This window comes from Aquarana catesbeiana, linkage group LG13 (assembly GCF_042186555.1).
Source record: "Aquarana catesbeiana isolate 2022-GZ linkage group LG13, ASM4218655v1, whole genome shotgun sequence".
Classification (NCBI taxonomy): Eukaryota; Metazoa; Chordata; class Amphibia; order Anura; family Ranidae; genus Aquarana; species Aquarana catesbeiana.
In genome coordinates this window covers 34,830,855-34,852,676 of record NC_133336.1, presented here as the reverse complement: position 1 = coordinate 34,852,676, position 21,822 = coordinate 34,830,855, and the positions used below count along the sequence as shown (strand labels likewise).

The 21,822-nt window shown below is 41.5% G+C and overlaps 1 protein-coding gene across 1 annotated transcript in view; it reads right to left on the bottom strand.

Annotated features, from left to right (window-relative positions):
* The window catches only part of FANCM (FA complementation group M), a 258,713-nt gene that overhangs the window by 49,294 nt on the left and 187,597 nt on the right, over window positions 1–21,822 (bottom strand). The window contains exon 14 of the mRNA XM_073609784.1: window positions 2,148–4,065. Coding sequence (XP_073465885.1) covers window positions 2,148–4,065 — 1,918 coding nt within the window. The remainder of the gene's footprint in view (window positions 1–2,147; window positions 4,066–21,822) is intronic.

Below are 21,822 nucleotides of genomic sequence, written 5' to 3'. Positions count from 1 at the left end.
AGCAAAAGTTAGTGTAACAGGAATTTGAAGATTGTTTGCTGTAAACCACAACAGAGCAGATAAAGGGGCTGGTTAGTGGTTATGTGATAACAAATTGGCAAAGGGAGAAGGGCGGTAAACACAGCTGGATAATCAGGCAATTCCAGAACAATTCAATTGTGGCAATTAAGCTGGCCCTTGAAGACCTGGATAACCTAAGCTACCCTGCTACCCTATTTCTATATAAGTTATGTGATGTAATATATGTAAGTAGTTTAGACTAGTCTACTATTGCAACTATGGGTACCAGCATTTTAATAGTATCAGTTCTATAAATGTTTACCACTTCATTGTAGTCGGCTTTCTGAATGTATCTTATATCTTTAAAAAGTCTGTCAGTTGTTGTCCATTTAGACCCCAACATTAGTGCTAGATATAATAGAGAGCAGCACTGTAGTCATGTCTTCATTTTTGTCTACTCTAGTCTATTTATTACAAAATGTATGGCTGCAGGCTAAGTTTGAATGGCCAAGCGTAGATACAGAGCATTTGGAAAGTATTCACAGTGCTTCGCTTTTTTCCACATTTTGTTATGGTACAGCCTTATTCCAAAATTGATTAAATTCATTATTTTCCTCAAAATTCTACAAACAATACCCCATAATGACAATGTGAAAGAAGCTGGTTTGAAATCTTCGTAAATTTATAAAAAAAAAATCCCATGTACATAAGTATTTACAGCCTTTGTCATGACATGCAAAATTGAGCTCAGGTGCATCCTATTTCCACTGATCATCCTTGAGATGTTTCTACAACTTGAAGTCCACCTGTGGTAAATTCAGTTGATTGACGTCCAAAGGAATTGTCTGTAGACCCCTCGAGACAGGATGGTATGGAGGCACAGATCTAGGGGAGGGTACAGAAAAATTTCTGGAGCATTGAAGGTTCCAATGAGCAGTGGCCAATATCATAAGGGCCTTAGTCAGGGAGGTGACCAAGAACCTGACGGTCACTCGGACAGAGCTCCAGCATTTCTCTGCGGAGAGAGGAGAACCTTCCAGAACAACCATCTTTGCAGCACTCTAACAATCAGACATGTATGGTAGAGTGGCACATGACAGCCCGTAGTTTTCCAAAAGGCACCTGAAGGACTCAGACCATGAGAAACAAAAATCTCTGGTCTGATAAAACAAAGATAGAACTCTTTGGCCTGAATGGCAAGCATCCTGCCTGGATAAAACCAGGCACCTCTCATCACCTAGTCAATACCATCCCTATAGTGAAGCATGGTGGTGGCAGCATTATGCTGTGGGGATGTTTTTCAGCAGCAGGAACTGGGAGACTAGTCAGGACGAGGGAAAGATAAATGCAACAATGTACAGAGAAATCCTTGATGAAAACCTGCTCCAGAGCGCTCTCAGATTGGGGTGAAGGTTCCTCTTCCAACAGGACAACGACCCTAAACACACGGCCAAGACAACAAAGGAGTGGCTATGGGACAACTGTGTCAATGTCCTTGAGTGGTCCAGCCAGAGCCCAGACTTGAACCTGATTGAACATCTCTGGAGAGATCTGAACATGGCTGATAGAGCATGAGAGGTCCTGCAAAGAAGAACGGGAGAAACTTCCCAAAAATAGGTGTGCCAAGCTTGTAGCATCATACTCAAAAAGACTTGAGGCTGTAATTGGTGCCAAAAGTGCTGCAACAAAGTATTGAGCAAAGGCTGTGAATACTTATGTACATGGGATTTCTTTTTCTAGTTCAATTTTTAATAAATTTGCAAAGATTTGAAACAAACTTCTTTCATTATGGGGTAATGTTTTCAGAATTTTAAGGAAAATAATGAATTTAATCCATTTTGGAAAAAGGCTGTAACATAACAAAATTTAGAAAAAAAAGTGAAGTGCTGTGAATACTTTCTGGATGCACTGTATGGGCAGACACGAGACACCAGCACTGGTGTCTACCAAACACACAGTGCTGTTTTTGGTAGGGGGGCCAGAAATACATTGGAAGTTGTATTATCTGAAGAACAGAAAGTAGTCTTTGAATTAATCTGGGATTAATTAACTACAATTATAAAGGCAAACATTTATAAGCTCTGAAATTATTAAAATGCTGGCACCCAAATTTGGGCTTTAGACAATTAGAAAAATATAGTACGTACTAATAGTTACTGAGTGGTCATTCTTGGCCAAAGGTGGATTTGTGTCAGATCTTTTCTTATCCATTAAAGGTGAATTTATTTTCCTTGGCCCTGACTCTGGAGTCGAGTGGGTATACATATCATGTTTAGCCACAGAATTGCAAAGAGTTCTGAAGTTATTGACTTTTTCCATTACTGGTGAAAAAAATGAGGAACCCAGAGACGTTTCAATTTCCAAGGCAGAACTTCTAGACCCAATGGTCACTGGGGTTGACATAATGCCTCCTCTGATAGTACTTTTGGGGGGGCTTGGGACTTTGAAATGTCCGGCTTCTTCTACACTTCCATTTTGTGGCTGTACCTCTTTCTCTTCTTCTGAATGAACATCATCAATAGAGAATCCAAGGTCAAAATTGACAGAGAACAACTCACAGGAGCCAAACTCCTCTTGATCCTCTGCCTGCTCCAAGTCCCTGGAGGACAAACAAGCCTCGTTTTCAGGTTCTTGTTCTGTATGCTCTTCCATTAATAAGGATGGATCAAACATATTAAAATTAACAGTAGTTAAATCATGATTGTGGTTAATATTTGTGAATGCCTTGCTTGAACTAGGTTCACCAACCTCAGCAAATTTTTCATCTTCAAATAAGTCAAAGCTGTCCTCGAGATAGTCGGGAACTGAATCTAGCTCTGTTCCATCCTTATGTGGATGTATTACATTATCATTGCTTTGGTAGGGGCTACGAGTTCGAGTAGTTTCAATGTCAATGTCAGTCTCAGCACTTTCAGTATTCTCTTTACTGAAACTAGAACTGTGAACATCCACTTCCCCAATTTTTACTTTTCTCTTTTTACTTTGACTGCAAGTTTTAGGTGCTTCATATTTTTCAGCATTATCTTCCTCTCTATCAACTTGATCTTGGAAATGGGCACAGGCATGTTTTGTAGGAGAGTCAAAGTTTTCAATATAAGTTTCATCGCCATCAGAGTCAAAAATGTCATCCCAATGACGATTACTTTGAGCCTCTTGATCTTCAAGTCCATGTTCCTCTACCGTCTCCACATTATAATCCTCTTGAGCTGGCAAAGCAGATAGCCCAGTTTCACCAAGCTCTTCTTGGGGAGTAGAATTAGACATTTTGGGAGATGCAGCGCGTCCTTCTCTCAAGAATAAATTCTTTATGCGATTGTGGGATCCTTGTGGACTGCAATGTGCCTCCATTGATGTATCAGTGTTCTCTTTTTCACAAGGCAAATATCCGCTTGTGAAATTATTCCTATAAATGTCTACATCCTCTAAAGAATCAAGTTCACTTAATGAAGGAGGAGAAGAAGTCAAGAATTCCTTTACACGTGATAACATTTGGCTTAAGACGTGAGAGTCTTTTCCAACAAACACTGAAACTGGATGATGATTATCTTGTGTATACGGAGTATAAAACAGATTAGGTAAACCGTCAGAGGTGTCTTCACTGAAACTGTGGTAGCCAGAGTCAGGCTTATTTGGAGATGCTCTGCTATGACCTTTTGTTGCAATTTTTGGAGACATCAACCCCGGTCCATCAGAAATTCCACAAAAGCTGCCAATTTCCATTTCATCTGCCACATCTAGGGCAAGATCTTGGTAAGGACCAATCTCAGCATCACTGCTCACCTCCTTTACTGTGGCTTGGCCTACCGATTCTGTATTTTCATATTCAGTGGAACAGGACTTAACTTTTTTTGAAGACTTGTATAGTGGCTGAAAATCTTCATCGTTTTCAATCAAGGAAAATGAAGTTGAATTCTTGCAAGTTTTACTTTTGAGAGTAGACAACTTCTTTGAAGGTTTGCAAGTTATAGTGGAGCAATCTCGACTATCTTGCTTAGACTTATGTGAGGGAAGCACATCAGCTTTATCCAAGAAAGCATTCATTTCTTTATCATAACTGCAACCATCCTGCAAAATATATGTACAAAACAGTTTTAAAGTGCATGCAAAGTAATATTTTACACAAAAAAAGCTATATTCTTAGTTTTGGACCCCTGCCAAAAAGACTTATCACAGCTCAATATTTGATATGCTGTTCTGAATTCTAGTTTAATGGTTTAAAGTTTAAATTTTAACATTTTACACCACAATCATAAAAATAGTGAATCAGGAAACAAGATCGTTCAATCAGGTTTCACTTGTAAAGTGCACACCCACCAAAAAAATTACTATGCTCTTCTTAGTAGTTAGTAATAGGAGAAGCAAACTAAGGTTCATTACCCGGCTTAATGCCCCAGTTGCTACATATAAGGTTAGGACTGTGATAGGTAATGACAGGGATCTTGCTAGGTAATTGGCAACTTTTGTTAAATTCCGTAGGAAGTTCAGAGGCACAATGCAAGTTAATAACTTTAAGAAAAAAAAAAAAAATGCTGCAAGCAAGCATTTAAAAAAATAGACGAAATCTTCCACAGGAAATGGTATTAGACGATCCAGTAGATTGCTCCAAAAGGGATTTTTAAAAGTACAAAAATAGCTCCAGATAGAAGCCCCATGTAACTAACACCCTGCCCATAAGGCCCCTTTCACACTGGGGCGGTTTGCAGGCGTTATTGTGCTAAAAATACCGCCTGCAAACCGCCCCTAAACAGCCTCCGCTGTTTGTACAGTGTGAAAGACCGAGGGCTTTCACACTGAAGCGGTGCGCTGGCAGGACGGTAAAAAAAAGTCCTGCGAGCCGCATCTTTGGAGCGGTGAAGGAGCGGTGTGTTCACCGCTCCTAAACCACTCCTGCCCATTGAAATCAATGGGACAGCGCGGCTATACCGCGGTAATACCGCGGCTATAGCCACGCTGTACGAGCGGGTTTAACCCTTTTTCGGCCGCCAGCGGGGGTTAAAACCGCACCGCTAGCGGCCGAATACAGCTGCAAAAACGACGGTAAAACAGCGCTAAAAATAGCGCTGTTTTACCGCCGACGCCCCCACCACCCCAGTGTGAAAGGGGCCTAAGTCTAGAACTACTTGTCCAAAGGGCAAATGCTAAAAAGTGAAACATAGCTCCCTTCAGGATCCGTCGACATGACTCATAATCAACTTACCGTCAAATGATGTTTTCCCAGAACATTCACCCATGTAGCGAAACAAAAAAATAATTTAATAAAAAAAAAATTTCCCTTCAACTATTAAGTTATTTAGATATTTGATGGCTGCAATAGTAGTCATAAGCTTTTGCTTGCTGTCCTCAGCCGACTCCCAGTTGCAAAATCAAAGCAATCTGGCAGCTGTATAGCTGCCAATCACTTTCACAGTGCAGCACCCTCCCTATGTGGTTCCATGGCTTTCCCACGTCGCCCGGGAGCCCATAACCACATCACAGTGCTTCAAAACTGCAGATGAGAGGAGAGAAATATCCATTCCTTGATCTCTTCTGCCCGGAATGAACTTGAAAATTACAATGATATTGTCACTTCCTATTTCAAAGCCATTATTGTCTGGCTATTAAAGAAAGGGAAGCACGTAACTGAACAGGTCTCTGCTTGGTTAGATACTTTGGAGGCAGGGGAGACATTGGGGTTTATTAGACTCCTAATGTCTTCATAAAGAGTATTGGTCAGGTCACCTGCCCAATGCTATCACACTGGGGTTTGGTAACCCCTTGTGATAGCAATAAAGTTAAATAAAAAAAATAAAAAACAGTAAATAAAATGTATGAAAACCAATAAAAGTTTATTGCCCTGTACGCACTCACAAATGCAAACGCGCACCCAGGGTGCACACGTGTATGTAAATCACGATTGAACCACATGTGAGGTATCGAAGTGAGAGCAATAATTCTAGCGCCAGAGCTCACAGTTAACTCTGAACTGATGAGCTGTAAAGGCTTTTAAAGCGTTGCCTATGGAGATTCTTGAGTATCATTGTTTGTCACAATATCACGGATGCATACAATTTTAAGATTTGACATGTTAGGTATCCATTTACTTGACATAACCTCATCTATTATATTTTACCAAACAGTTTAGCATTCTGTGTCTGTAGGCACTAAAATGTATTTTATTATATTTTTCCGAAAAATATGTGTTTTATAAACAATTGCGCAAATATCATAACAAAAAATGAAACTACTATCTTTATCCTACAAGGCCTCTGCTTTCAGAAAACAATGTTCTGGGGATTTAAATTAGTTTTATGGCCAAAAAATGCAGGCTTTTATGTGTGCAAATAATGAAAATAACTGATCCTAGTACCAAAGTGGTTAATCTGGAGAAAAAAAAAAAAAACAAAAAAAAAAACAAAAAAAAAAAAAAAACATATGATGGCCTGGGCTTTTACCCTAGTATTTAGATTTTATTGACAGATTCCTTTGTTGATATTTTTCTCAAATTTGGATGGTGACTTATACACTGCCTGCATTTTTGGACACATCATTATATGCACTATATGGAGTTACCCCGATACATTAGCTATGGCACCTCCTGAACTTTCTTATGCAGTGGGACCACATTACTTTTTTTTTGCTTACCACATAATCTGCTCCGTTTTTATGTGTATAGACAGGGGTGGACTGACAACTCATGGGGCCCGCGGGCAATAGGAGATTATGGGGCCCCCCGGGCAATAGGAGATTATGGGGCCCCCCGGGCTATAGGAGATTATGGGGCCCCCCGGGCTATAGGAGATTATGGGGCCCCCCGGGCTATAGGAGATTATGGGGCCCCCCGGGCTATAGGAGATTATGGGGCCCCCCGGGCTATAGGAGATTATGGGGCCCCCCGGGCTATAGGAGATTATGGGGCCTCCCGGGCAATAGGAGATTATGGGGCCCCCCGGGCAATAGGAGATTATGGGGCCACACAATATACACACACACACAGAATACACATACACACACTGAAAAAGGTACTGGAGAGGAGGGGCAGCTATAATCTTGAGATTTTTAAAAAACACAGATTTTTACATACTGTCCCTGGTTTTATTGAGTCTGGCAACCCTGATGGGGCCCCTTAGTGGCATAGGGCCCTCGGGCAGTGCCCAAGCGCCCGAATGGTCAGTCCGCCCCTGTGTATAGTTTAAACCTGTATAAACTCAAGTGTGGAATCTAAACCCCAAATCTGGCCCAACAGAAATAATTTACTTATGAATATTTATACTTTAGAAGTATACTATTTGCTGCAGTGTACATATTTCAGCTGTCTACAGTGTTTTTCATTCAGATATAACATAGATACTGTATGTTTCTAGCCCCTTGATGCCCGCACTATAGCCAAAAGATGGCTACAGCTTGGGCCTGAATTACCGGGAGGGCATATATGGATGTCCTCACGCTGCCCACGCACTCCCTGGAGCCTCAACAGTGCCACCTATCAGTACCGCCTAATCAGTACCCATCAGTGCAACCCATCAGTGCTGCCTCTTCAGTGCACATGAATGGAGGAGAAAAATTACCCCTTTGCAAAATTTTTATAACTATGAAAACTTTTTTCTTTTTCTTCCCAAAATTTTCGGTCTTTTTTTGTTTAGCAAAAAATAAAAAAACCCAGTAGTGATTAAATGCCACCAAAAGAAAGCTCTATTTGTGTGAAAAAAAATGATAAAAAATTTAATTTGGGTACAGTGTAGCATGACCGCACAATTGTCATTTAAAGTGCGACAGTGCTGAAAGCTGAAAATTGGCCTGGGCAGGAAGGGGGTATAAGTGCCCAGTGAGCAAGTGGCTAGAGACATTTTATTATTTCCTTCCCTTCCAGGGTACTTTCCTCTTGGGATATCATGCAATGAATTCACGATATACAAATTATAATGTTTCTTGTTTGAGGTTCCTTCAACCATAGTTTGGTATTAATTTTCCTCTTTTCTAGGTGCTCAGGATTTTCCTGGACTTAACTGTTCCATCTCGCCTTTCTTTTGCTTTTTACTCTAGAGCGCTACAACCCTTCCTCTGGATTAGGTGATTCGACAAATCAGGTCTTCCTTCAAACCGTGGTCGCTCACTCCAGGGCCCAAATGAACCCCCTAACATCTTCACAAATCAAAGATTAGAATAGCTTTTTTTCCAGGTGATGCATTTTAGGACAGTTCATACACCCAGCCAGAAAAAACAAATAACTTCCATATGGAATACAAGGATAGTCTTCGACAAGTCTCTTACATATCAATTGTGGGACACAAGATTTGGGGCTGAGGGTAGATCTCTATTCACAAAATTCTTCCTTGAAGGCAAGACATACATACTTGCCAACTTGTACACTCCCAACAAAGACCAAATAAATACCATTATCCACTACCTTAGTGGTTCAGAAAAGTATTTGTGCGAAGCCTCTCTCTAGACTACTCACTGGATTGCAGCGATCACATCAACAGACCTTAAAGAACATGTAACCCCAGAATTTCATATTCCTGATATGTGCCTGGCTGTACCATGCACATGTATGAAAAAGTATTCTGTCCTCTTTTGTATGGTTTCCTTTGCGTAAAATACCTGGAGTTTCTGACACTCCCCCCCGCTTTCCTCATATAAACTGACCACACTAGGAATGAGAGCACAGCGTAGTCAATTTTTTGGCTGTGCTCAGGACGCAGCCTGCTCTCCTCAAATTAATCAGATATGCACTGACAAGACCCACCCTGCACAGCCATTCATTTGCCATTTCTCCTGCCTTAGCTCTCGAAGATCTATATATATATATATTTAATATATATTTATATAAATAAAAAATAAAAGAGGGGGGAGTGTGGGGAGTTATTTATAATTTTTTTTAATGCATCTCTCTATATATAGATACACACACACATAGATGTTTTGCCTTTCATTTAAATTTTAAACTGAATAGGTCGTTTTACAAGGTGAGGGTCTACATATACTATAAGACCTTCCTACGCCAACATAAGCTGGACGATGTGTGTAGACTCTCCAATCCATGGGACAAGCACTATACCTTTTATTCTCCAACCTACAAATCCTACAGCCTATCGACTTGTATCTTATTAGCCAATACACTCTGACATTTCAAATCCTTCGTTCTATCAGTAATATCCTCTAGTCTAACAATGGTCCTGTATATCACTCACATCACCTAAACTTACACCTCACTGGACATGGAAACTAAATGAAAATCTCACAAAAGAAAAAGGATCCGGAATCCACTGCACTTCCTCAACCCTTATTGCATCTTCTATAAAATCAGACAGCGTGGGGTACAGCTGAAAGTTAACGCATTTTGCACTACAGTTAACACTTAGTCGTCTGCAGGACCCTCTGTTTCAGAGATTCCTGAAGCTAGCTCTCTGATCATCACTCGAATGATATTCCCCTTCCGCTACAATACGAGGCTCTCAAATGTGTGTTGAGGAAAGGTTTTATAGAGCATGACACTAGATTGAAGTAGTCTTGTTTGACCCAAATCGTCCAATCTTTTGGATCGGATTGCGCAACTTGAAAGGACTCCTGAAAAAACACCTGCCTGCAGACACGCTCCTTTAACCAATACCACAGAGGCCTTGTTACAACTCTTACCCAAAGGGCCTGGTCTCTAAGAGACCGTGCCCAGAAACTTTCCTATGACTCCTGGGACAAACCTCGCAAACTATTGGCCAGAACTCTTTACACTAATAGTATAGCCTCAATCTCAATACTAAAAGACCCCAAAGGGGTTCACACTACCCAACTAAAATAAACCATTTCAATAATCTGTTTCAATAAAATGTTATAATAGAACAAAAGCCTCACAGAGTTCACCACCCTTTTCTAATTTAAGAAGGCACATTAAGAGGTCCACTCTCTCAAACAACTCTTCTTGAGACATAGTGGACCTAGAACAATCCTTCTTGGAGAATGAAATTAAAAATACTATATCCCCTTTGTAATCTGTTAACAGCCTGGGCCAAGATGGCTTTTATTCATGCTTTTACACAGATGCGCTTATCCTTTCCCTTACAAGAGCCTTTAATGACATCTCATCGGATCAGCCATTCCCACACAAGCCCTCAAGGCTCAGATTGTTGTAGTCCCCAAGTTTGGAAAAGGTACCTTTGCATGTGGCAGCTATCACCCGATATCCCTAATCAACACTGACATCTGTGTTTATTCAAAATCACTGCTACTAGACTACAACACCTATATTCTGATCTTATTCGCCTGGCTCAAGAAGGATTTACCCCTGGCGCAAGGCCCAGAATAATACCATTAAAACAATCTCTCTCATCGAGTATGGTCCCTACATTTGTTACATCTGTTGATGCCAAAAAGGCATTTAATGGCGTGGAACTAGGCCTTTCCTCAAAAATCCCTGTGCCAGATAGATCTGAGCCCAAACATCTTACAAAAAAAGCCTTATATCCGTATCCTTCCACTTGCATAAGTACTAACTGACTTCTCCTTGATCCTTTCTACATTTGCAGTGGCATCTGTGAAGGTTGTCCATTGTTCCACATGCTGTATATTCTTACCATGGGACATCTTGCAAAGGCACTATGTTGTAATCCTAAAGTTAGTAAGATGTCTAGCTGAGCATCAGTATCGTCATTTATGCCAACAATCTTTCACTTTATAAATTGAGGGAATTAATGTATGTGGGGAAGTCACAAAGACGTTTGGGCCCTTTGGAAGCTTAAGCAGCTATATGGTTAATTATGATAAAATAATTTGCCCAAGCATTTCCTGATTGACAAGGGAAGTTTTTAGATTGAAAGCTAAACTTCATTTCCATAAACAGGATTACAAAAAAGTTAGGACAGGGCAACAAAAAGGTGGCAAAGTAAGTGGTACTAACAAGGAAGAGATGGAAGAACATTTTACAACTAATTAGGTTAATTGGCAACAGCTTACTGAAAGGACTGGGTATAAAAAGAACATCTTAGAGAATCAATAAAAAACGAAAATAGTTGTGCGCTGCCACCTAATGAATGCAGTGAAAAAAGTAGCTGCTGCTATCACTTATGTGTTGCCACATGAAAAATCAATATATTTTATGAAAAGATGTGAAAGCGCTGCCAAATTAAATATGACGTATAACACACAAATAGTATACCGACATACATTAAAGTGCAAGTGTCACAATACATATGAAATAATGTGGCTTCATCTGAGGGAAAACCTTCTTCTGGAGGAAACCTCCAGATGAAGCCATGTAGATGGTGGCGTAACGCGTAGAGGTGGAGCCTGGCAGTGGGAACTCCTGCAAGGAATACCTGAGATTTACCTTATGTTACTATATGCTAAAGCTGCACAATTAATCGTTAAAAAATTGTGATCTCGATTCAACCCCCCTGACGATCTCTATTGCAGAGTTTTCAGATTCTTTCATATAACAAGTGGAGAGACTTTGGCCTCATGCACACGAGACACTGTTAAACTCGCGTTCAGAGGCAGTTGGACACTTTTTTCAACTGCCCCTGAACTCATTCAATGTTATCCTATGTGCCCATGTACACAGTCTCGTTTTTTGGCATTTTTAGGCAGTTGCGTTTAACCTAGTTTTTCCAGAAGCAAAAAAATGGGTTCAGACGCAAAAGTTTTCCACGTTTCGGTACCGGCGTTTAGCCACGTTTGCGTTTATAAGTTTTTTTTTTTACAACCCAACTTTGGGGCCACATATCTCGGGGCCACTTGGAGCTAGGAACCCCATTTGGTGTGCTAACACAGTTGGACTAGCACTATAACATATCCAAATTTGGGGTTCCTAGCACCAAGTGGCCCAGAGATACGGGGCCCCAAATCGGGTCACAAAATGTCATTCTCTGCTGCAGAAGTGCTTGACATTTTGCGACCCGACTCGGGGCCACTTAGTGCTAGGAACCCCAAATTTGAGTATTTTATAGTGCTAGGTCTACTGTGTTAGCACAGTGTTTCTAGCACCAAGTGGCCCCGAGATATGAGTCCCCAAAGTTGGGTCACAAAATGTTATTTTCTGCTCTGCAGACGCTTCTAGACGCAGACGCGGCTAAACGCCGGTAAACGCGGCATGCAAACACGGCAAAACGGGCATTTCTAAATGCCGGTTTCAGCTTTTAAAAACATGTGTTCAGCAGATTTTGCACTGGCTTCTCCTGTGCATGAGGCCTTATCTGCTCACTCAGCTGTCAAAAGAAAACATCCAGGCAGTCTGCCAAGTTTTTAACATGAAACATTGTAACTAACTCTTCCTTCTTAGATCAAAGGGATAAACTTGAAACTTGTGTTTAAAGAAAAAATCCAGGCAGTCTGCCAAGTTTTTAACAACCTGTAAATGCAGGAAGTTTAAACCACTTAAAGTCTAAATCTTTTTCTGACACTTGTTTAAGTTAAAATCAATATTTTTTGCTAGAAAATTACTTGGAACCCCTAAATATTATATACAGTATATATATATATATATATATATATATATATATATATATATATATATATATATATATATATATTTTAGCAGCGACCCTAGGGAATAAAATGTCAATTGCTGCAATATTTTATGTCACACTGTATTTGCATTGTATTTTTTTTGTTTTAATGTGAAAGATGTTACGCCGCCAGAATCGTGAAAGGATCGTGATCTATCTTCTAAGCAAAAAAACTGCGATTCTCATTTTAGCCAGAATCGTGCAGCTCTACTATATGATATGTTTTTATTCAATAAATGTGAGTGTATTTTATGAAGTTGGGTTTGGCGGTTCTTTCAGTTGGTAACCCAGGTACTGCACTATTGGAAGTGTTTTTTTCTCCTTATGTTACCCTGGAGTTACCTGCAACCTATGTGGAGTTACCCTTAAAGGGGAATCGTACTGTGTGTAAAGGAACCTGCAATTATTCTCTCATTTATGCGCATTTGACAGCTGGTGGGTCTAAGATGGAGGTGAGCACACACTGCACCTGGTGTACAGGACACGAGTTATGAAGTGAGGATAAACCGCATATTTATTGGTGGAGCACAATTTACTTTAAGAGACAGTTTGTGTGCACTATTTGCTAAGAAGAATTACTGCTGCATTTATCTTTGTGGACTTATATTTATCTATTCATTGGATGGTCACATTGGCCCCTTTTCTTGAATATCGGCACTTGCACTTTAATGCACATCAGTTTTCTTTATTATTAATGCGTTATTTCATATGTATTGTGGCACTTGCACTTCAATGTATGTTAGTATACCATATGTTCAATACATCATAAATTTAATTTGGCAGTGCTTTCACATCTTTTCATAAAACATCTTAGACAATCAATGTCTCAAAAGTCAAAATGGGTAGAGGGTCACCAATCTGTGAAGAGCTGCGCCTAAAAATTGTCAAACAATTTCAGAATAATGTTCCTCAATGTGAAATTACGATTTTAAAATATAATAATCTACAGTACATAACATCAGCAGAAGATTCTAATGCCGCGTACACACGGTCGGACTTCTCGTCTACAAAAGTCCAACGGACTAAAGCTGGCTGACAATCCGATCATGTGTGGGCTTCCCCGGACTTTCAGCTGACTTTCAGCTGACTTTTCCAGCCGCAAATCTGATGGACTTTAGATTTGAAACATGCTTCAAATCTTTACGTCGTAACTACGCCGGACCCAGAAATCCGCTCGTCTGTGTGCTAGTCCGACGGACAAAAACCCACGCTAGGGCAGCTATTGGCTACTGGCTATCAACTTCCTTATTTTAGTCCGGTGTACGTCATCACGTACGAATCCGTCGGACTTGTGTGATCGTATGTAGGCAAGTCCGTTCGTAAGAAAGTCTGCCGCAAGTCCGCCAAAAGTCCGTCGAAAGTCTGTCGGACTTTTGTAGCCGAAAAGTCCGACCGTGTGTACGCGGCATAAGAATCTAGAATAATCTCTTTGTGGAAGTGACAAGGCAGAAATGCAATATTGGATGCCTGTGATTTTCGGGCCCTCAGACGGCAATGTATTAAAAGCAGGCATGATTCTGAGATGGACATCACTGCATGGGCTAAGGAATACTTCCAAAAATCACTGTCTGTGAACACAGCTTACTGTGCCATCCGAAAAATGCAAGTTCAAGCTCGTGCAAAGAAGCCGCCATATCTGGACACGATTCAAAAATGCTGCCATCTTCTTTGGGTGCAGTGCAGAAAAGTACAGCCTGCTGCACTTTTCCACACAGCAAATGCGCAAAAACGCATGAAAACACATTGCAAAGCATTACAGTGCACAAAGAACCCCAAGGAAAAAAAAGAAGGCGAAAGTGACCTCTCAGGACAAAAGCAGATAGAAAAACACACATCAACTGCTTGCATGGGTACAAGGGTAAAACACGCAGCTAAATCGCAGTTTCTGGTGTGAATGGGCCCTAGCAACTAGTCCTTTGATGCCTCTGGTCCATGACGTTACATCCGCTGGACCGTGCGTTCCACAGGATCCAGGAAGCACTGTGCACCATTGGCGCTCTTGACAGCTGGGACCCAGCTCTTCTACTTTAGACGGCCCAGAACCAGGAAGCATGATGCTGCGGATTACTTTACAGCCTTACATGCTTGTCTTTTAGCTTCATTTGCTTCACATTCCTTTATCCTAATTAAAGTTATTGCTCTGCTACACTTAAAAGGGCGCTTGTGTCGCTCTCTCCCTCTGCATTCTCTAAAGTGGCTTCTTGCTTCAAGACACCAGCCGCTACAAAGGGCAGTTTGATTATGGACTACCTTTTTATGGACTCCTCTATTAAATAAAACTGTTCAAAGACTTTTTAACCAGAGCCCCATCTAGGTCCCCGTCCTTTGCGGCAATTATATTTTTTGTTGTTCAAAAACATTTAGAGCCAGCTACGATTGTTTTTGGTACAAAGGTTACCCCACTCTAACTGGGATTTTTTTTTCCCCCCAAGACAAAAGCACATGTAACAGATTAAAGTGTTATTGCTTTCTTGTGTACATAGAAAGATACCACAAACACAAATGAAAAGCAATGCTTTTAGACTAGAATCGCAGCTTTATTATGTGACCTCCATGAACCTGTCTGACGGCTGAAGAGCTTTTATGAACACCTGCCGTGCCAATCAATAAAACGGACACACATGTGGTTAACAGGAAAACACAATTATCTATTATGGTTCTAACAAAGACCGCGTATTACCCCACTAAGTGCGCAAGATCAACTAAGCTGTAGAACGTCTACATTCACGCGTTTAACAAGAGGGTCAATTTAAGTCTATCAAACAGCACTGAGGGGAAAAATAGTTTTGCCAGCTTTTTTTACATCTCTGGAACAGCTCATATCCACAGACAACAGGTAGGAGGAAGAAGATTTTTTTTTTAGTCACCTTAAAATACTTTTCTTAGAGCCTACAAGAGTACTTGACACTGGCAAACAAAACTGTAGAAGAGCCTAGGATTACCCTTTGCACTACCCGTGTCTTTGTTTTGTTGCAGAGCAGTAAGACGAGCAAGATCAAAAATACACAGGGATGGAACTTGTGTCCCTCAATGAAGTTCATGAAAATTTTATGGCGATTACACAAAAATGTCCTCATCTATTTAAGGACAGGGGAAACCCTTCACATTTAGGACATCCAAAAAGGAGGCCAACTGAGGGGTGGGCAACACAAACAATTGCTAACAGGACCAAGAAAAGAACAGTATTTTCTTATTCATGGAGGAACACAGAATTTCAGAGACTGTAAGGACATCCAAAAGCAGTCCAGCTGAATGGTGAGCAACAAAACACTAACGGGACCACTAAGGTCTACCTGTAGCTCAAAGAGCCACTGAATGGACCTTACGCCAAAGATGGTACCAGAGGACACCTCCTCACCACCTGTTTTAACCGTCAAAATCCTTTACCACCATGCCGCAGCTGTATTGCCGAATGTGCAGGCCGGTTGTGTCATGGCCCCATCAACTTGAACGGGTTGCGCTCTGTTGAATTTGTACACACTACACACAGCAGGGAGCTCAATATTTTGCTCTGACATGTGTACGGCCCTGAGCGGATGCATGTTTTTATTTAGGTGAGCAGTCGGGGGAGATAAAGCTGCACCACCACCTCCTTTTACTGCCCCCCTGGCCACCCACCCATATGAATAAAGCCCTTACGGGATCCATTCAGATTAGCAAGCAGGAAAATCAGTTTTTGTGAAAGAAGCAGTGGCTGAAAAAGAGACTCTCAGACCAAAAAAACACCTAGACAATGGAGGGAAATTTCCTTTTAGTGAACGGGACAGAAGACCTACTTCTTGGTTGATGTGAAAGACAGAAACTACCTCAGCCAAGAAGGAAGTCCTGAGCCACAACACCACCTTGTCCCTCAGTAGAACCCAAAAAAGACCTTCCAGGAACAGGCCAATCAGTGCAGACACTCAAATTGCAAAAGCGATGGTTAACACTGGCTAGCTTTTATTAAAAAAAAAAAAAAAAAAAATCACAGACTCAGATATATGTCCCTCAGAACCTGGGATTTAGCTGCCATGTTGTTAAAGCCAGCAACCATAAGGCAGGATGGTAAACAGGCAAGCACAGGGGGTGTGCCTGGGCACACCCTAATCACTGTGTGTGGTGCAGAGTCCTCCTATTGCTTGGGCTTCACCCTGTGTTAGACCCTCCCACAGTGCTGCTGGATTACCTATCCTCCTCTCCCCCGGGCTGCTGCAGGGGATATTTCAGAATGGAGAGTGGGGTAAGGGGCTAATAAATATGTCATTTTCCAGCCCCTTTCTTTTCTAAGTGAACACAGTGAACACACCCACTCACGGTGTGCATTCATAACTGAAACATAGTAAACGGTTTACTATGCTTCAGTTTGTGAATGAACAGGAAACCACTTAGCACAGAGCACTATTCCGTTCATTCACTGTCCAATGCAGCTAAGGCTGGAGGGAAAGGCATGTGTTTTTGAGATTTGGGGTGCACACCCTAATGCAATAGGCTGCGCACACCTATGATGGTAAATCAGTCCTGGGGATAAAAGATTGACAGTCCAGCAGAATCCATGAAGTATCTGTCAGCACTCATTTTATATTTTATTTTACACTTACCATTTTACATTTTTTCACTTAACTTTTTACCATCACAAGGGGGTGAACAAGCCTCCTTGTGATAGCTTTGGGAAGTGTCAGGTACTCTTGATGGAGACATCGGGGTCTTTTTAAGCTGCCCTGTAAAAGTAAGCCAATCGCCGGCTTATAAAAAAAAAATCCCTACCAGGATCAAGGCTGCAGCCATGATCCTGGGCCTGGTATAAATGCTTGCCACCTAGGACATTTATATGCATATGCTGGGTAACATGCTGTCACAGACTGATGCATCCGCTACCAGAACACCAAGTGCTTTTAAGGTGGGACACTTCTGGATCCAAAATGGGAATATACCACTTTTGCACTAAATCCTCGCCAAATGGATACAAGGGTAATGCCACTTATGAGGAGCAAACTGCTTAAGATGCTTTCAATCTCCACAGAGAAATAGTTGGAAAAAGCAGTTGCAAAGTCTTGGTCTTTGTAACCTAAGGCCACGTGTCAAAGAAAAGGCCCACGGGCCGAATCTGGCCCTCCAGGCCATTTCATGTGGCCCTCGGACCCAGGGGAAGGGTGGAAGTAAGATGTGAACAGCCTGTAAAAGAGAGCTGCTACCTGCACACCGTGCGTAGCGCACCCCTGAACTCGGCACACAGCGCACCCCTGAACTCGGCACATAATGAATTACTGGTATTTATTGCCTCTTTAAGATCCTCACTCTGCAACTTGGCCACACCCAATGTTCAATGCGGCTTGATGGGGGCGTGGTCGAGTTCCTGCACCTTTTCTCTGAGAAAATAAGCCCTGCAGAAATATATAGTACTACAGACACAACCGGCCCTTTGAGGACAACCATAATTCTGATGTGGCCCGCAATGAAATTGAGTTCGACACCCCTGCCTTAGGCGTTTACATTTCCCAAGACTTAAAACCACACATGTGGAAGAAACAGACATTAGAATGGTGAGGACTGCATCAATAAACGCTAAAACGGTCTCTTTCAATTTGGGCGTAATAGCTGTAGAGTGTAGACTGTCCTTGACTTATGAGCTTGCCCCTGACCGGACAGAACCAAGGAGGACTTCAAAGAAAATAAGTGACTTTAGGAGCACACGATAACATGATTTCAGGTTGACACTGAGTTCGTACACTGCGAGAATCTCCGAAACCATTCATAGAATGTTTGTGTGTGTGTGTATTACCATGGTACAGCAGACCGCCGCCCTGTAGCCCCCCCACCCCGTGTCTGGAGACAGACATGTTGTGTTGTGACCGCATGGCGGTAGGCAACATAAGTGCTCAAGGTAACAGGTAAGGCCTCGGGTATTTGGGAAACCCATCCAGCTGACAGCAAGTAAGGTCTGATGGCCGGAGGTGACAAAGTGCCTGTAAGCAGCAGGAATAGATTAGAGATTGCAGTTCCATGTCGCTCTTTTTTTTGCAGGAGGAACAGAATAGATACTCCACACAGCAGATAACGTCAGCTCCCATTCCCACAGCACTAACCCTTTTGGTGGCAAAAACAGCAGGAACTGGGAATAAAGTAACTGAAGAAGCTCCCAATGCTCTGCACAACCTGGCCAACTCACTAAGTGAGTCTTCAGAGACAGGACGAGAACTGAAGCAATGTTAGTGGCTCGGAACCTTGAAAGATCTCTGCAGATAACCTACCAGAACAGAGAATGCAAAGAGTCCTACATGGATCCCAGTGCCCAAAGGTCACTTCCATGAAACATTCAGTCCAGCAGCGTCTGGACGTGGTACTCCAAAAAGACTGAGGAGCTGCAATCAAAGAGACAAAGTTCCAGCAGCTATGTAGAGACTAATCTTGATTGAAGAGATTGGAAAAAAAAAAATGTTAAGTCATTAACACAGCAGAGCTGCAGAAAAGACATCTATATTTTAGGACACTAGCAAACAATGAAGCACGCTTCAGTTTTTTCCTAGAGCTAGTTTTTTTTTTCTTTGTTGCTGAAGCCACAGACAAGAACAAGCCATTTCATAGAACAAATTAATTAGAGCTTCTGATTTCAGCAGCCTATATAAAAAAAAAAAACAACTTAATTTACTTCAAGAACAATACCAAACCCAAACCTAGTGTTGTTGAAACATTTTTACAACTTAAGTGCTACCCCAATACAAAGCGCAGACACAACAGGGCTTTTTTTTTTTATTGTCAAACACAAAAACAGCAAATTGTGAACAATTTCCTTCCTCATTCACCTTGAACACAGAAAACTGAACAAATAAGACCCTGCTGGCAGATGGATGCTATCAAAACCTTCACCAAATCTAACAATTGCGCCCTTTGCTTTGTATAAATCATACAAAAAAAATGTAAACGGCATACAAAAAAAAAGAAAAAAATGAATTAAGGGCTAAAACATACACTGTCCATCTTCGGGATGTCACATCTACCCATGCAGGACAAAGACCTTGTTCACTTTAACGGTGGCCCCACCAGCAGAACATATTCTTCTTTCCTTTGCTCCCAACTGACAACACTGGTACTTGAAGACCATTGACACATGGGCTGGAAATCCTAAGACATGTGTGAATTTTACAAACTTGACGGTTACACAATGAAGTGGCTGATTGAGGGCCAGTGCAGTCTTTTTTTTCCCACTGCAGGTGGTGCTCATCTGCAGCAGCAATGCAGGTGGAGGAGGAAGTCGAAAAGAACCTAGTTCCTCTGATCTCCTCAATCACAGAGAGGCAGCAGCCAATTAGATGCTGGCATCCCATGTGACTTGGTGGCCATCTTGGGTCAGGCAGAGACTATTTAAGACCCTGGCTACCGGGTTTGGCACGCATTTTGCGTGTGGATAGAGTAGGGACAGCTTACCCTTCTGTCAGGGAGAGGTTCCAGATAATTAGGGAAAATGCAGGGACATGCCATCCATTCTGGAAGCCTCCCCACTTGAGTACAGACCGGCCAGGCAACATTCCGCCTCTCCAGACAGAAGCTGTCGGCACATCTGAGACCTACTGCTACTACTAATCGCTGTACATCCTGTGAGTGTGCCCAATCGGATTGGCTGCCCACCAGACTTGCTGTGCATTACTGAACTTAAATTTTCAATGCAGTTCTGTTTTCTGCTGCCGCCCCACTCTGCACCTACCCACATGGCGACTGGAGAGAAGGAAAGTGTGCAGAGTCAGTGGAATGGCACTTAAAGCAGACCTTTTTGCTTTGCACCATTTTATTTTTCCTTTTAAGACCATACAGTATATCAAAGAACATTTAAAACATCCATCTCTTTTGACGCATGGCACATTGCATTCCCTCTGCTTGGTACTTTATTTCCTCTCACCAACACCTGTATAGCTACTGTATTTTATAGTTACATAGTAGGGGTCAGCAAGAAAACCCACAGTGCCCAGGAGGGAGAAGTGGACAAGCTATCTCACACACACACACACACACACACACACACACACACACACACACACACACACACACACACACACACACGTGTCAGGTAGCAGCAAAAACCCAGAGCTCTGCAAAACAAAGAAATTCCCTTGTTGACTGCCAAACAGTTGCGTTTACAACAACTTATTCTTTTCAGAGGTCAGTTGGTGGAATGAGCGAAAGACGCGCTTAAGATAAATTTGCTGACTGGGCCTTTTTCTGACATTTGTTGTTTACAAGTAAAAATCTGTTAGAACCCCCAAACATTATATATATAGATATATTTTTTTAGCAGAGACTCTGGAGAATAAAATGGCGGTCATTGCAATATTTTATGTCACACTGTATTTGCGCAGTGGTCTTTCAAATGCATTTTTTGGGAAAAAATACACTTTAAAGTGGAGTTCCACCCACTTTTACAACTCTTCAGCATCCCTTACTAAACTGTGCACTGTAAATGAATTGGATATTTTTTAAAATTTTTTTCTCAGCACTTACTGTATATCTGCTGTATTCATTTTTCACTTCCTCCTCCCTGGCCGCGGCCCATCGCATCATTTCCTGTTTGCAATGCCTTCTGGGAAGGGGCAGCAACTTCCTCTGACACTGCTGTTGCTATGGAAACCTGACCTGAAACCTATTACACGGCTTGTGCTGCACTGAGCATGTGCGAGATCTGCAAGGATGAGATCCAGAAAGAAATACAGTCTGGCTTCAGATGCCCACACTTAAGATGGCCACGGCCTGCTGTAAGTTTATAAAATAGCAAACTACTGCTATAAACTAACAAAACAGACCTTAGATTACAGACTAACTTTACTAGAATATATTAAGCTTGTGCATTATAGGGGTATTTTTATTTAAAAAGTATAATTTCGGCCAGAACACTACTTTAATGAATTTAAAAAAAAAAAAAAAAAAAAAAAAGGAGAAAAGTTAGTCCAATTTTTTTGTATAATGTGAAAGATGTTACAATTCAACAATTGTGGCGATACCTCACGTGTGGTTTGAACACAGTTTACATTTGCGAGTGCGACTTACGTATGCGTTCCCTTCTGCGCGTGAGTGCGGAGGGATGGGGCGCTTAAATTTTTTTTATTTTTTTTTTTTATTTTTAAACTTTCCCTTAAAAGAAAAAAAAAATTGATCACTTATTCCTAATACAAGGAATGTAAACATTTATAATAAAAATAAAGCATGACAGGTCCTCTTTATTGAGAGATCTCTTTTTTTTTTGCTTTTGCCAAAGGTAAAAGAGATCTCTCAATAGATCTCAACGCGATAACGATTCTTAACCCTGGTATTTAACGTCAAAGTAACGACGTACATTTTTAGTTAGGAGGTCGGCACGTGGTTAATGTGAACTTGACCTGATGTA